This window comes from Pogoniulus pusillus, chromosome 34 (assembly GCF_015220805.1).
Source record: "Pogoniulus pusillus isolate bPogPus1 chromosome 34, bPogPus1.pri, whole genome shotgun sequence".
Lineage (NCBI taxonomy): Eukaryota > Metazoa > Chordata > Aves > Piciformes > Lybiidae > Pogoniulus > Pogoniulus pusillus.
In genome coordinates this window covers 9,924,148-9,940,049 of record NC_087297.1, presented here as the reverse complement: position 1 = coordinate 9,940,049, position 15,902 = coordinate 9,924,148, and the positions used below count along the sequence as shown (strand labels likewise).

At 44.8% G+C, this 15,902-nt stretch overlaps 1 protein-coding gene across 2 annotated transcripts in view; it reads left to right on the top strand.

Annotated features, from left to right (window-relative positions):
- The window catches only part of OPRK1 (opioid receptor kappa 1), a 37,508-nt gene extending 23,601 nt beyond the window's left edge, over positions 1-13,907 (top strand). Inside the window, exons 4-6 of one of the 2 annotated variants that reach the window (XM_064170624.1) lie at positions 8,174-8,526; positions 11,536-11,746; positions 13,795-13,907. In XM_064170624.1, the coding sequence (XP_064026694.1) occupies positions 8,174-8,526; positions 11,536-11,746; positions 13,795-13,861 (631 nt within the window). In that variant the 3' untranslated portion in view covers positions 13,862-13,907. Of the gene's footprint in view, positions 1-8,173; positions 8,527-11,535; positions 13,017-13,794 lie in introns of those variants that run through there. The other variant, XM_064170623.1, reaches the window with a different exon arrangement.
- The last annotated feature ends 1,995 nt before the right edge of the window (positions 13,908-15,902 follow it).

The following is a 15,902-nucleotide window of genomic DNA, read 5'->3' as shown; positions in this document are numbered from 1 at the left end:
TGAGGCATTATTCACAATAAAACCTGTCTTCTCTGCATGAGTATGAGAACAGAACAACTTTATTCGGTGCCTGAGCTTCCACTGAGACATGGCAAGGAAGTGTGAAGATCCTTTCTCTTTCCTCTGTTCCTCCTGTTGATCCCCTACACCACCAGCTCTGTCTGGCTGCCTGTCTCTGCTCCAGATGCCAGTGCCAGAGCACCTGAAAGACAGAGGAATTTATGTTTGCTGACAGGCTGCAGAGCTAAATGCAATTCCCACTGCGCTGCAGGTAGGTAACCACTGTGACTACCACAGGGCAGCTGGGAAAGCTGTCCTTGAGTAGTGAGAGATGGGAAACTGCATGGTAGGATTAGCTTGGGTAAGGTAGTCAATGTTCATTTAGTGTTCACACACAGAGTAGTTTTTTTTTGTACCATGCTGTGGTGGGTTGGGAACTTCCTCCCCAACCCCAGAACTTCCTCCTCAGCCCCAGTTTGAATTTGCCAGACCAGCTCAGATGGCTTGGAAGTAAGCTAAAGCTATCTTGAATTTGCCAGACCAGCTCAGATGGCTTGGAAGTAAGCTAAAGCTATCTTTTACAGCAAAGCTACATTTATGAGCATATACACAAAACATATTTACATGTATTTACAATTGTCTCCAAGCTAGAAATAATGCAGAAATCAAATTTCCCCCCCCCGGATAAAGAAAGCCCAGAAGGGACCAATGCCACCCTCTCTATCCCCAGATGGGAAACCAGCAAAGCAGTCAAGGTTAGTGAGAGAAGCCAACAGAGCCAGTGCTCAAAAGCCAAGAAGAAAGAATTGTTTATACATTGGCTTCTTGTGCCTCTTAGCAAAGCAATGAATGATATAGACTGTTATAACTGTTATTCTTTCACAACTAATGCCCTGCTCATTCAGATTCTGCACCAATTTCTCTGGCTAGAATATTCCAATAAGCCTTAAACTACTACAGCATGAACAGCATCAGGACTTGCTGTTAGGTATGCCTTTCAGAATGGGTGGTTTGCTAAAGTGAGCAGGAGAAGGATGTCTCTGCTGACTGCAGGGGCTTGGACTTAGATGACCTTTGGAGGTCCCTTCCAACCCAAACCGTTCTGTGAACCTGTGAGAAGAGGAATGTTTTTACCATGACAGCTCCCAGCTGTAGCGTTCAGCTGGCTGTGTCGTAAAGCTTTCTGCATTCCACTTATATTGTCTCCTTTGGGAATATGTGTGTTCAGATGCTCTGTGCTGTGGGCTTCTCTGAGACAGACATGCCACTAGAGCCCACAGAAAGGCTCCCAGCTGTCTCCTAAGAAGGACTGGTGAGTTTCCCTGAGCTTTTGACATCTGCATTTGTTGCCTCTCCATGTAGTCCTGTACTCGTTACAGAGCGAGGTCCCTTGGCTCCCATTCAACTTTATTGAGTGCTGACCAAAGATTCAGGTCCCCACACACCCTGGTGTGCACTTATCCTATAAAACACTCCCAGCAGTGGCAGTTGTTATTCATCCCAATGGTAAAATGCTGGTTATCATTCAAAATCCTTATCCTACAACCCAGGATGCACACAGAAACTGCAGCAAATGGCTTCTATGTCCTTCAGATGACCTCACTCTTAGTTTCATATTAACATAAGAAATTCATATCACATTCAGAAGGTAGCTGAGCCATCCTTTTGACATGGTATGTGCATGGAATAGATCCTCCCAGGTTGTTGTTTTATTTTCATTAGTTATTGTTATTGCTGTTTATTATCAGTGTTCTGTGATGCACTGACATTGAGTACAGCATGGAGATTTAGAGCTTTCCTGACTAAGCTTTTCAGCTGCTTGATCTCCATATCCTTCATCCAGAGGAATCTGGTGGAACAGAGCCTGCATCCTGCTGATAGGTGGCTTTGCTTTTAGATATGCTTTAGCTTCCCTTGTCATCCACTGACTCAGCTATCTACCAAAGATATATTTGTTATACCTGGTTGTATTTCATGCTTTTGCCCTTCCACTCTGCTCTTGGAGAATATTGTTGTAAGATATTTGTTAGCCTTGCTCCCCACCTTCTCCCTTATTAGATGCTGCAGGGAACATTTCAGCCTATTGTGGTTACCTGGGGTGGGAAATTGTGACCAGAGGCTCCTTCTCAGCTTTTATTAGCTTGACTAATGTTATGGTGCACTTTAGAATCACGTTCCTCTCCTCTGCTCGAGATAATAACTTTAAGGGGCTCTCACAGTAGATTTAGTAATGCATTTTGATGGGTTTTCTTTCTTTCTTAAAGCATATCAGCCCCTTAACAGCCTGCTCCCTTCTGCTGCTGCCACAATTTCACTGGTAAGCTCAGGCTGGAGGTGTAATTTCTTCCTATTTACTGTCCTAAAAAAGAAAGTGGGCACATGAAATTCAACTTGAGAAGGAAAAGGTGGGGGAAACTTTCTTAGGGTCATTCTGAAGCCTGCCTCAAAGAACTTTCTGTGTTTGGGAAGTGGACTCAGCCTAAAATGGGGCAGTTCTGCTTGCCTGTTAGAAGTAAAACTCTTAGACATCATCTAAAACTTGCTTCTTAAAAGCTCTCGTCATATACCCATAAAAAATACCCCCAAAACAACAACAAATGCACTTGGACTCGACGCTCTTGAAGGTCTTTTCCAATCTGAGAAATTCTGTGATACTGTGAAAAGCCAAAACCCAAACCTATCCAAACCAAGGTCTGATTTTTCAGCTTGAGTATTTTCTGCAGAGCCTCCTTCTGTCTTCCAGACATTCGGTCAAGAGACATAAGGCCTGCTTGTAGTTTGACAAGCAGTCTGGAGATCCAGCAGACAGCTCAAGTCATCAGAGGTCCTTCTGCCTTCTGAAATCAGATTCTAGTGCCTGAGGGTGGGAGAGACACTCTCTATTCCTACGGAGCAGTAGAAAAGCTGCCAGCTCGTTGTGATATTCCAGTGTTTAACAAACTGTTTTCTGCACATGGATTGCCCACGAGTGGTTTGCAGTGCAAATATTGTACTGCTCTTTGAAAGCTGTATCTCAAAGCCACCGAGAGGAGGTTTGTCATCAACTGCCACAGTGCCAGCTATGCTGCGGATACATCCAGCTTTCCCCTACCTCTTCTGATGGGCTAATGGAAGCAGAGAGTCATCAGTTTTTTGTTAGATAGAATGAAAATATTTGGTCAATAATTTGAATGTTGCAGAGGAAGGCAAGGTGCCCTGACTTGAACAAGCTGCAAACAGCTATCAAGTGTAGACTGGGGCAAGTAGCATGGTAGGAAAACCTCAAACCACAGAATCATAGTATCAGTCAGGGTTGAAAGGGACCACAAGGATCAGCCAGTTCCAACCCCCCTGCCATGAGCAGAGACACAGCCCACAGCCTCATCCAGCCTGGCCTGAAGCATCTCCAGGCATGGGGCCTCAACCATCCCCCTGGGCAACCCATTCCAGGCTCTCACCACTCTCGTGCTCAAGAACTTCCTCTTCACATCCAGCCTGACTCTCCCCACCTCCAGCTTTGCTCCATTCCCCCCGTCCTGGCACTCCCTGAGAGCCTAAAAAGTCCCTCCCCAGCTTTTTTGCAGGCCACTTCACATACTGAAAGGCCACAAGAAGGTCACCTGGGAGCCTTCTCTTCTGCAGACTGAACAGCCCCAACTCTTTCAGTCTGTCCTCACAGCAGAGGTTGCCCTCTGTATTTCAGTGCCATAGAATGAGATGCAGGAAAGCAGCAAAATCCCTCATCTCCTGCTTGAGTTGAGACTCTGTTAGGGTCCAGTTCAAAGAATCTGAGAGTATCATTACTTTAACTTGAGTTCTGATCAAGCCTGCAAGCACTTATCTTCAGAGGCAGGCAGGCATTTAATAATTTTTAGGAGTTGAATTAAAAACATTAAAAGGAGTTTGCATGACTGAATCTGGATTCTCAAAGGCATTTCTGAATTGTATGTGCTTCTAAAGGAAGGTATGACTTAATCTATACTGCCTAACAACTGGAAAGGCCAACAGCACATTTAAAGTGCTTTCAGGTGAAGGTATTCAAGCTCCTGACATCACTAGCATGGCAGCAATGAGATTTAAGGTTACATCAGTAAAACATGCTTGGACTTAACCTTGCTGAAGCTAAACAGTGACCTTTTCACCCCTGAGTTGGGTGAACATGATCCCTCCGCAGTGTCTGGGAGCACTGATTGCCTGAAAAGTATTTATTGGAGCAGAATTTATTCTCCCACCTTGTCCAAAGCCTGGCAGAGAAAGGGTCAAGTGCTTATTCCAGCTCAGTGATTGGTGAAAAGAGGCAGCTGTGTTCTGTGAACTGGGGTGGATTTGGGCAAGGCCAATTGTGCCAATGCCAGGCTGGTGAGGTGTGGGGAGGCACTAGATGCACATGAGGTCAGGTCAGCAAAGCTGTGCATGTTTGCTCCTGAAAGGAGCCAAAGCTTCCACAGAGCTTTATGGGAGGAATGGCACTGTGAATTTTTTTTTTTTTGTCTGTTATGTTTTCACCCCCACAGAACCAACCAGGTTCAAAAAGGTGTTCAAGCTCATCCAGTCCAACCTAGCACCCAGCCCTAGCCAATCGACCAGACCATGGCACTAAGTGCCCCAGCCAGGCTTTGCTTGAACACCTCCAGCAATAGCAACTCCACCTCCCTGGGCAGCCCATTCCAATGCCAATCACTCTCTTTGCCAACAACTTCCTCCTCACATCCAGCCTAGACCTGCCCTGGCACAACTTGAGACTGTGTCCCCTTGTTCTGTTGCTGCTTGCCTGGCTGAAGAGACCAACCCCAGCTGGCTACAGCTTCCCTTCAGGTACTTGTAGACAGCAATGAGCTCTGCCCTGAGCCTCCTCTGCTGCAGGCTGCACACCCCCAGCTCCCTCAGTCTCTCCTCCCAGGGCTGTGCTCCAGGCCCCTCACCAGCACTGTTGCCCTTCTCTGTATATATAGAGGTTGTCTAAATGCTGATGCTGGGGTGACTGTTTCTTGCTGCCTGTTAGTGACAAGGCATCCTCCCTGCTGCACCAAAAGTAGTGAGGAAATTTAATTTCCTTGTATGTGCATATGTTGCATAGTCAGAAGAACTAAACCAAAACCACTCCCTTGTATTACATGAGCAGTGTGTATATCTGAACAGAGAGCTGCAGCTTCAAAAATTAGGCTTTTGAAATGACCTACGAAGCTGATGCTGTTTTACAGAGGGTCTTTCCTATTCTGTCACAGGAAGAAGGGAAAAGTCTACTGGGAAAATATGGTCACAGTGTCACACGCACACAAAAGAATTTAATTAAGGCTGCAAGGAACAGCAAATGCCAGGCATAATGGCAAGCAGAGATTTGATTTTCCAAGGTTAATAAAATCCTCTTGGTTAGTCTTCACTACTGATTTTCTTTAGGGGGGGGGGGGGGGGTGTGAAGAAAAGGTCAGACTAATTCTTCTATAAGTGAAAGTAAACTTTTCCTGTCCAAACCCTTGGGGAAGATTTTAAAGACCTGGAGAAATAATGATTCGGAAGAGCTGTCCAAGTTACTTCACCTCTGCTTAGCACAGACCATTGCATTTCATTAAAATATTCCTGTATTGAGTCCAGTAACTTGTGTTTGACTGAAGCACATCCTTTGCAAAGCAGCAGGCATTGATTTGGAGACATCAAAAGATGGAAAAATGACTCCTTTTCTTGTGTAATTTGTTCCCAATAATGATCACCTTAGCTGTTAGGAAGAATCTGTCATTGTTTCTAAGCTGAGTTTGTCTGGCTCTGACTTTTACATGTTTGTCCTTGTTATGCTTTTCTTTGCAGTCTGAAAGAGCTCTTCAGTGCCTGCTATTTTCTCCCTGTGGAGGTCTTCAGACACTGTAATCAAGTCACCTCGCAGTGTTCTTTTTGATAAACCAAATGTGCTCTTTAAGTTACAGTAAGAATTCTCCTCCAGTCCTTTGGCTTATTTTTGTGGGCCTTTTTATGCATCTTTTCCAACTTTTCAAAGTCTTTTCTGGCAGTATGAACAAGATAAGAATGCCAAACACCATCAGTGATGTCTGTAGCAGTAAAATCACCTTTCTACTACTGTTGTTTTTCCTGGGCATTTAATGGAAATTACTCCATTTGAGCACAGAGTTGCAATCTGAGTGTTTAGTGCCCAGTCTTACAGCAGAGACACACTTGGAGCTGCTTTTTCTTCTACCAGGAGGAAAGTTCTGTGGCTGTTAATGTGACTTCAAGCTCCATGCTCTCATATTTTTGTTTGAACAGTGCCTTATTAGCTATAATGTGACCTGCAAGACAGGCTCTCCACTCTCCAGAGGACCTGCTGGGGTGACTGATCTGCAAGAGGGCAGAAGCCCTGCTCTGACTGGCAGATGCTTCCTTGCTCTGCTTTTGATCTTGAAGCTCAAACAGGGTCAGAAGGATCTTGGACCATGGGGTTCATGCCATCAGTGCAGAGCTTCTGTTGCTCTCTCCTTTTAGCTGTCTTTGCTCAGAGATTTCTAATGGCCCCTGCCTGTAGGTTTGTTCACAGTGCTAGCCTGGGGATGGGATCTCAGTGAGGAAGGTTTGCTTTCCTCTACCTTGCACTTCTCTCTTCTGTACTTAAAACCAACACTTGGTTTAATTTCCATAATAAATTGCAACTAGAGTGCTCTAGAAAAGCTGCTGCCATTTCTAACGTGTCAGGCTGATCATAATATGGCATTACTGCCCCAGTTTTAATTAACGGCTGATTTACATATTTGGCCCATTTGGTCAACACTGCTCAGAACTTTTTTACAGTCATTTCTTCACTTTACATATGGAAGTTTTGAAGGCAAACAATCACATGGCCTGACACGTTCAGTACCTGAACTGACTGAATCATACCTTGCCACTGGAAATTATTAATGGTGCAGATGTGCAGCTAGATGTGCTGCTGTGTGTGTTACATGTGCACATTTTGGTTCAGGCACCCAATCAAAATATGTAGCTGGAGCAGTTTTGAGAAAGAAAATCTATCATTGGATTTCATAATGAATTGGCAGCAATGAGCGAAAGGGACTAGCTGAGGAGAGGAGTTTCAAGAAGCAGAGTCAGATGTACCTCTATGTGAACAGGCTCTCCTTCAGCCTTTGTGTCCATAGCAGAGTTGGGTGCAGTCCCCCATGCCTGTCCCCCTAGCCTGTCACCGGGGCAAAACAAAGCAGAGGCGATCTTAGGGAAGCAGATCCTACCCTTCTGTGTAGGCTGAGGTTCTTACCAGCTGGTTAAAACAAGTGCTTCCCCTTGATGAACTTAAAAGGTAGAGGGGAAAAAAATGACAATATTTTCCTTACTGTGATATCCTACTTAAACAACACTCAGCTTTTACATTATCAGCCAAAAAGGGGGGGATGGGAAAAGCTGATGAAAAAGGAGGAGAAATTAGAAATGGAGAAGCCAAGAAGGGAAATGACTAAAGCTTACTGACAGTGTTGTAGTGGATTCAAGGAAGAAAAGCTATCATGCAACAGGCAACTTGGCCTGACAAACCTGATAACATGGATTAGTAGCGGAGAATGAGGGAAGTCTTTATTCCAAACAATCCCAGAAAGTTCACAGTCCTTGTCAGTCAGCTCCAAGAAGAAAGGAAACACAAACCATTTGGATCAGTTGCAAAATGTAACATTGCTATTTTCTTGTAGAAGGATCTGACAAGCTAGAATTGAAACCAGGATTTAGGTAATTGGGTTAAATGCTCATATACCTTTGGTGAATGATCCTAAGTTGAATGTGTTTATCATCTTCCCAACTTAAGTGTGTTTGCTGACACCTCAAGTCAAATGGGGCTTTTTTTTTCAGGCACTGGAATGAGCTGCCTAGAGAGGTGGTGGAGTCACCCACCCTGGATGTGTTTGAGGGTCATTTGGATGTGTTTGAGGGTCATTTGGATGATGTTGCTTAGGGATATGTTTTAAGGTGAATCTTGTAGAGTAGAGTTCTAGGTTGGACTTGGTGATCCTGAGGGGCTTTGCCAACCTGGATGTTGCTGTATGATTCTTTGTGTTTGTTATCATCCCAAGGATCTTGCCTTTGTTTGTACTTCTGTTGTAAACTAAAAATGGTAGGAAGAAAACCCCCCACAACTATGGCAAAAGCTTGACTGACAAATTGTTGCATATCTGCATGTGCACAATCCCATTTTGAACCACTAAATCCTTGCTTTTTATATGTTCTTCAGGTACACAAAGATGAAGACAGCAACCAACATCTACATTTTCAATCTGGCCATGGCAGACGCGCTGGTGACCACCACGATGCCTTTCCAAAGCACCGAGTACCTGATGAACTCCTGGCCCTTTGGGGATGTGCTGTGTAAAATAGTCATCTCCATTGACTATTACAACATGTTTACCAGCATATTCACACTGACCATGATGAGTGTCGACCGATACATTGCTGTCTGTCACCCTGTGAAGGCGCTGGATTTCCGTACACCTCTCAAGGCAAAGATGATCAACATCTGCATCTGGCTCTTGTCCTCCTCTGTGGGGATATCTGCCATAGTTCTCGGGGGTACCAAAGTCAGGGAAGGTGAGTGTGAGCATTTCCAATTCAATCTTTTGTTTGGTTGGTTGTTTCTCAGATGTGGTTTCAGGTATTTATGAAATCTGATTGATTTCTTCTTCAAAATGAGTATCTGTGAGTTTTCTGACGTTTTGGAATATATTTTGGATCATATTGCAGCAGGACAGATAAATCATTTAAGCTCAGGTGCTCTGGCCAGCTAAAAGAACAAAATGCACTTTGAAGCATTGTCTGTGCTGGAGTCAAAAAACTCCTAGCAAGCTGCAGGGCAAAAAAAATCAGGAATTTGATCACTTTGATCAAAGATCACTTTAGGATGATGCTTGAAACATGGGCTTAAGGTGCTTTTTGTAGGTGTTGTGAGAGTTGTTCTGAACAGGTTCCCAGAGCATAGACTAACTTGCTTGTTATTAATATTAAAGCTATCAGCTGTGTTTAGACTTGGGAGCTTATTAGAATCATAGAATCAGTCAGGGTTGGAAGGGACCACAAGGATTATCTAGTTCCAACCGACCTGTCATGGGCAGGGACACCTCACACTTGATTAGGCTGTCTAGAGCCTCATCCAGCCTGGCTTTGAACACGTCAAGGGATGGGGCTTCAATCATCTCTCTGGGCAACTCATGACAAGGTCTCACCACCCTCATGCCGAAGAACTTCTTCCTAACATCCAGTCTGAATCTCCCCATTTCCAGCTTTGCTCCGTTCCCCCCAGTCCTATCACTACTTGACATCCTAAAAAGTCCCTCCACAGCTTTCTTGTAGCCCCCTTCAGATACTGAAAGGTCACAATAAGGTCACCTGGGAGCCTCCTTTTCTCCAGACTGAACAGCCCCAACTCCCTCAGTCTCTCCTCGTAGCAGAGCAGCTCCAGCCCTCTGCTCATCCTTGTGTCCCTTCTCTGGACACCTTCCAGCACATCCATAGCCCTCTTGTCCCAGGGGCTCCAGATCTGGATGCAGTACTCCAGGTGGGGTCTCAGCAGAGCAGAGTATGATTAACAGCCCTTTCACAGCACTTGAATACACAATTCAAAAGAAAGGAAAAGTCTGTAGCTGGAGAGAGAATATGAAGCCCAAGTGAGCCAAACAAGGTGGGAAATTCTTGTCAGTCCTTACTGTTTATCCCTGCTTGTCTGATCTAAGGTCTCTCTTGGGCATTTGCTGCCAATTAGCTTGTCTGGTGTGTTCATGAAATGCACTGACAAATGCTGAAGGAGAAAAGCATGGACCCTGTCTTTGCTTGACAGCTGGAGTTCAGGACTGAATCTGTTACACTCTTCAGAATAGCTGTTAATGTGCTATAAGGCATCTGTTGGGATCAGATTTAAAGAACAACCCAACACCAAATTGAAAATGATGGTGTTGAAAGTCCCCACCTCATGCTCAATTACTCCCTTTTGTTTGTAAGTGTGTAAATAGTCCCTCTCTGGCCTTAATGGAGCTACTCTTACTGAAGAATTCACTTAAAATATTTTAGCATTGAATTCAACATTTTTATTTGGATGTTTTAGTATTCAACATCTTCCATAGGCTGGATGTTAGGAAGAAGTTGTTGGCAGAGAGAGTGATTGGCATTGGAATGGGCTGCCCAGGGAGGTGGTGGAGTCACTATCCCTGGAGGTCTTCAAGCAAAGCCTGGATGAGGCATTTAGTGCCATGGTCTGATTGACTGGCTAGGGCTGGGTGCTAGTTTGGATTGGATGATCTTGGAGGTCTCTTCCAACCTGGTTGATTCTATGAGTCTATGATTCTATACTGTAATGATAACTTCCCTCCTGGTTGTTCTTGAGTGCAAATTCTCTGCAATATCTTGGTTTTGTGAAGTATTTCAATAGGAGGGGATAGGGCTTAATGGAATTTTTCTGCCTAGTTCTTCTGGAGAGAGATATGGAAAAAAATGATGTGCTAGAGTATATTGAATCATTCCACCCTAGGTCTGAGTCAATAAAAGACAATACATAATCATTTGGAGACAAATGAGAAATTCAGTAGGGAAAATGAAACAAAAATGAAAAAAAAAAAAAATCAGTGCTCAGGAGAATAAAATCTGAGCCACAATTCAAAGTGAAAATTCCTTGTTACCTTGACTTGTCTCCAGCAGACTTTAAGTGCTGACAGCAGCTGTAAATTTACTCCTCCTCTTGCCTCGTCCTTTAACTTGTTTCTTGGTTTTCCATATACTTTATATGCTGGGAGGCTCCAATGAGGTCATCAAATAAACCCTCAAATATTTCATTCCTCAGTGGCCTGCTGTCAGATGAAATATTTCTGAAACAAAATCAAGTGACAGCCTGGGACTCTGGCGTGGGCTGGTGTCAGTGGCCCAGATCCCACAGCTGCTGCACAGGCTGAATTTTCACCTGCCAAAAGAGCAGCTTCCATTTGACTCCCTGCAAAACCATTTTATTTGCTTCTGTTTAACTGAAAAGAAGCTGTTGCCAGGAGGGAAATATTTCTGAATGCAATCACTTATGTGTATTCCATTTGCACTGAAGCAGGCACATAAGAGAAGATCATTACACAGTTATTATATATGGGCAAAATCTTCCCACGATCAAGCCCTCGCTCAGCTCCCACCATTCATGATACCAAAAATCTCTCTCCACCCCCAGACAAAAACAGAAGTAGTTTGATAACAATGAGATTTCCCCTCCATTCAGCATGGTCCTCATTCTGGCTTTAAAGCTCAGTGAGGTTTCAAATGGCAATGTCTTCACAAAGTTTGCTTTCTGCTCTCTGCATTTTCAGGTCCTCCCATGGGAAGCTAATGTTGTATGTTATGCCTTTTAACCCCCCCCTCCACGCCATCTCTGTGAGCAATTTCTAAAGACAGCTGCATAAACCCAGTTTCAACTGCAAGTGAAAGCTTTCCTTGGAGTGATTTAATAACAACTCCATCTATCAGTATCACATTACATGATAATCACTCTCCTAGCTTGTGCTTTGATGATTGCATTGTTTAGAATGCCTAATACTAAAGCGATTTTCCTCCTCTTGTTTCTTTCCTTCCTAGACACTGCTAGCACTGAATGCTCCTTGCAGTTCCCTGACCGAGATTACGTCTGGTGGGACATCTTCATGAAAATCTGTGTCTTTGTCTTTGCATTTGTCATCCCAGTTCTCATCATCATTGTTTGCTACACTCTGATGATCCTGCGCCTTAAAAGCGTGAGGCTGCTCTCGGGCTCTCGAGAAAAAGATCGAAACCTGCGCCGCATCACCAGGTTGGTTCTTGTGGTTGTGGCAGTGTTCATTATCTGTTGGACTCCTATCCATATTTTTGTGCTGGTTGAAGCCTTAGGTGATGTGTCCCACAGCACTGCTGCTATCTCCAGCTATTACTTCTGCATTGCTTTGGGCTACACCAACAGCAGCCTCAATCCAATCCTTTATGCTTTTCTGGATGAAAACTTCAAGAGATGTTTCAAGGATTTCTGCTTCCCCTTTAAGATGAGGATGGACAGGCAGAGCACCAGCAGAGTCAGAAACACTGTGCAGGACCCGGCCTACATGAGGGAAGCAGATGGGACAAACAAACCTGTATGACTAGTCGTGGAAATGTCATCTTACTGTCCCCAAGAGAGAGAAGAGTCCAACGATTTAGGACTGACACAGATTACCACTGCGGTTTGAACCAGACTCACCCAAACAGATGTTTCTGCAGGGGTTCAGAAATCCTAACACCTGGAACTAAAGCGAGCTTATTATCATCAAGTGAGAGCCTCCTGAAAATAAGCTCAAATGAAAAGGACCAGGCTGATGGTCAGCCCTTGGCACCATGTTTGCTGTGGTTGAGCAGGCACCAATGCAGACTTGGGGGAGACGGGAGTTTGTGCTGCACCAGCTGATTCTCGATCAGGAGAGGTTTGCCTTTACTCTGAAACATTTAAGTTTGCAGCAAGCAACATTTTGGTCATCACACTGAGGTAGGCCTCCTCAGTGGTTACTTCTGAACTATGTAGTCTGACAGCTTGATTTGTACTCTTAGAGCGAGGAGTGTTGTTGAGGATCCTGCAGAAGAACGCCAGACCTGTACTTCATATTGTCCTCAACCAACACCTCTGTAACGTTTGACTGTGCTGTGGAGATCCAGTTTAAGCATGATCTGCCTACACACCAAAGTGACTTTGTTGTGTCTGTGTATGATAAAATACTGGGACTTAGGGAGAACTGTTAGTACATTTTCAGCATGTGTTTAATCACCTCTGTGTAATGCTTTCCATGTGTGATTTTTGCAAGGTGATTGTATCTATTGTGAATAATATCAAATGTGTTTGGAACAAGAGGCCAGAAAACTTCACATGACAAATCTGGTGAAAACCTGTGCCACAGTCATGACATGGTGGTGGTGGTGGGGCAATAACTGTGTTTCATTTTCAGTGCTGAGGACAAAAAGGCATAAAAATAGTGCTGTACTTGTTTGTTTGTTTGTTTGTTTTTTTTTTTTCTGGACAATTTGTAAGCAGATTAAAATAAATATTTGATGACTTACAAGCCACTGAATTAGCCCATGGGTTAACTGATTTGATCCAAAGGAGATGAGGATGAAATACATTGGGTGCTTGAATAGTGCTTGACTGGAAAAGTTCCCTGTTCATTGCTGCTGATGCATTTTCTTAGGTGCTGATTTTCTTCACAGTGACTGGCATGAAGTGATGGTTTGGGTTAGTTCTGGAAACAGTGATGGTAGCACAGGGATGGTTTAGTTGTTGCTCAAGTTCAGGCCTTCTCTGCTCCTTACTCTGCCAATGAGCAGTCTGGGGTTGCACAAGAAATTAGGGAGAGACAAAGCTGGGACATCTGACCAGAGGGATATTCCAGACTATATAATGTTATGCTCAGCATATAAAGATGGAAGAAGAAGGAGGAAAGGGTGGGGTGGGGTGTGGCAATAAAAGTTGTCACACTCTGCTTGTCTTCCCAAGTCACCTTTACTTGCAACAGCACCCAGCTGTCCTGGAGCTGGCTGCACTCCTGCCGCTGAGCAGTGGTGACAGTATCCCTTGTTTTGCTCTGTATGCACAGCTTTTACTTTGCTTAGGAAACTTCTTCTGAAACCACAACTTTCCTGCCTTTTTCAATCCACTCTCTCATCCCACTGGGGTGAGTGAGTGGCTGTGTGGGATCGAGTTGATGGCTGAGGTTAAGCTGTGTCACTTGCCTGGTGTAGTGGGAGGGAAATATGAGATCCAAGCAATTTTTCTGTGCTGTGGAAATATGAGGCTTAAAGAGTGAGATGAGAATGTGTTCTAAAGATGTGTTTCTTTCACAGAACATTAACAACCAAATCAGCCTGGATGCAGCAGAAAGGAGTCTTGGAGGTTTTCTTGTCAAATTAGGCAGCTTACCACACTTCACTGAATAACAAAAGTAAGCTGGGCAAGGGGTCTTTAATAGCTGAGAATGTACATAAAAAGAATAATATTACTTGTTTTTGCTCATAGTATCTGCTTCCAGATGATTAATTTCCCACTGTTAGTTCAGCAGTTCCCAGACTGGAATGACTTAACAGGCAGAACTAATTGTTCTCACTGGAATATAGATGGTGACTTAGAGAACCTGTATTTAAGCTTTGCAAAACACCTCACTTGCTACAGAACTCCAGACAAGTGGCTTTGCATTCACTCTTCTGTAGCCACCTGTCAGTAGGTCTGGGTAAACAATAAATTATTGGTAACATCATCAGAGTGGAGCTCAGGGCCAAAGAAACACAACACTGCAGGTGACAGTGGCATCACTTTGTCTCATGCAGGTTGGTTGTATGGGCAGAGATGGAAGTCCTGCGTGACCTCTGTGCTGGCATCACTTTGGCTCATGCAGGTTGGTTGTATGGGCAGAGATGGAAGTCCTGCGTGACCTCTGTGCTGGCATCACTTTGGCTCATGCAGGTTGGTTGTATGGGCAGAGATGGAAGTCCTGCGTGACCTCTGTGCTGGCATCACTTTGGCTCATGCAGGTTGGTTGTATGGGAAGAGATGGAAGTCCTGCGTGACCTCTGTGCTGGCATCACTTTGGCTCATGCAGGTTGGTTGTATGGGCAGAGATGGAAGTCCTGCGTGACCTCTGTGCTGGCATCACTTTGGCTCATGCAGGTTGGTTGTATGGGCAGAGATGGAAGTCCTGCGTGACCTCTGTGCTGGCATCACTTTGGCTCATGCAGGTTGGTTGTATGGGCAGAGATGGAAGTCCTGCGTGACCTCTGTGCTGGCATCACTTTGTCTCATGCAGGTTGGTTGTATGGGCAGAGATGGAAGTCCTGCGTGACCTCTGTGCTGGCATCACTTTGGCTCATGCAGGTTGGTTGTATGGGCAGAGATGGAAGTCCTGCGTGACCTCTGTGCAGCTGAGTTTGAGTGCTGGGTCTCTGTATCTATCTGAAGGCCAAATTTATTAACAGAATAGTTTTGTCTTCAAACAGCTAAGTGCTATAGAAAGGCATTTTGTAGAAGCCTGGTCCTGGCATATTAAGTTGGAAGGTGAAGCAATGGCACAGCAATGTGCCCTTGTGGCCAAGAGGCCATTGGGCTTCTGGGGTGTATTAGGAATAGTGTGTCCAGCAGATTGAGGGAGGTTTTCCCTCACCTCTACCTTGCCCTGCTGAGACCTCATCTTGAGTACTGCATTAAGTTTTGGGCTCCTCAGTTTAAGAGGGACAGGGATCTGCTGTGGAGAAGGTCCAGTAGAGGGCTAGGAAGATGATGCGGAGACTGGAGCACTGCCTGGTGAAGAGAGGCTGAGGCACCTGGGGCTGTTCAGTCTGGAGAAGAGAAGACTGAGAGGGGATTTAATTAATGTTTATAACTATCTGAGGGCTGGGGACAGGAGGGGGGCACAAGCTCTGCTCGCTTACTCCTTGGCATAGGACAAGGAACAATGGATGGAAGCTGCAGCATAGGAGGTTCCAGCTCAACACAAGGGGGAATTTCTTGACTGCAAGGGTCCCAGAGCACTGGCATAGGCTGCCCAGAGAGGTTGTGGAGTCTCCTTCTCTGGAGCTTTTCAAGGCCTGTCTGGATGTGCTTCTCTGTGACCTAGGCCAGATTGTGTGGCCCTGCTCTGGCAGGGGGGTTGGACTCAATGATCTCTTTGGATCCCTTCCAGCCCTTGACATCCTGTGTGCCTGTGAAGTGTATGCATTGTGAGGAAGCTGTTAATGGTCAGCAGCAGCCAACAGGAGTGGATGAGATAATTAATCCATGGCTGAGCTAATATTTCAGTACAATGGCTCATGTTTGCCACTCTGTAATTGCCACCAGGAAAAGAAGAGTATAAAAAGTGGGGGAAATCTGTCTCCTAAGGAGACTTTTCAATGTGTCTTTGAGGACTACTAGCAGAGATGGGAATGTGACTCCCAAGTGCTCTTTCTATATCATTTTAATA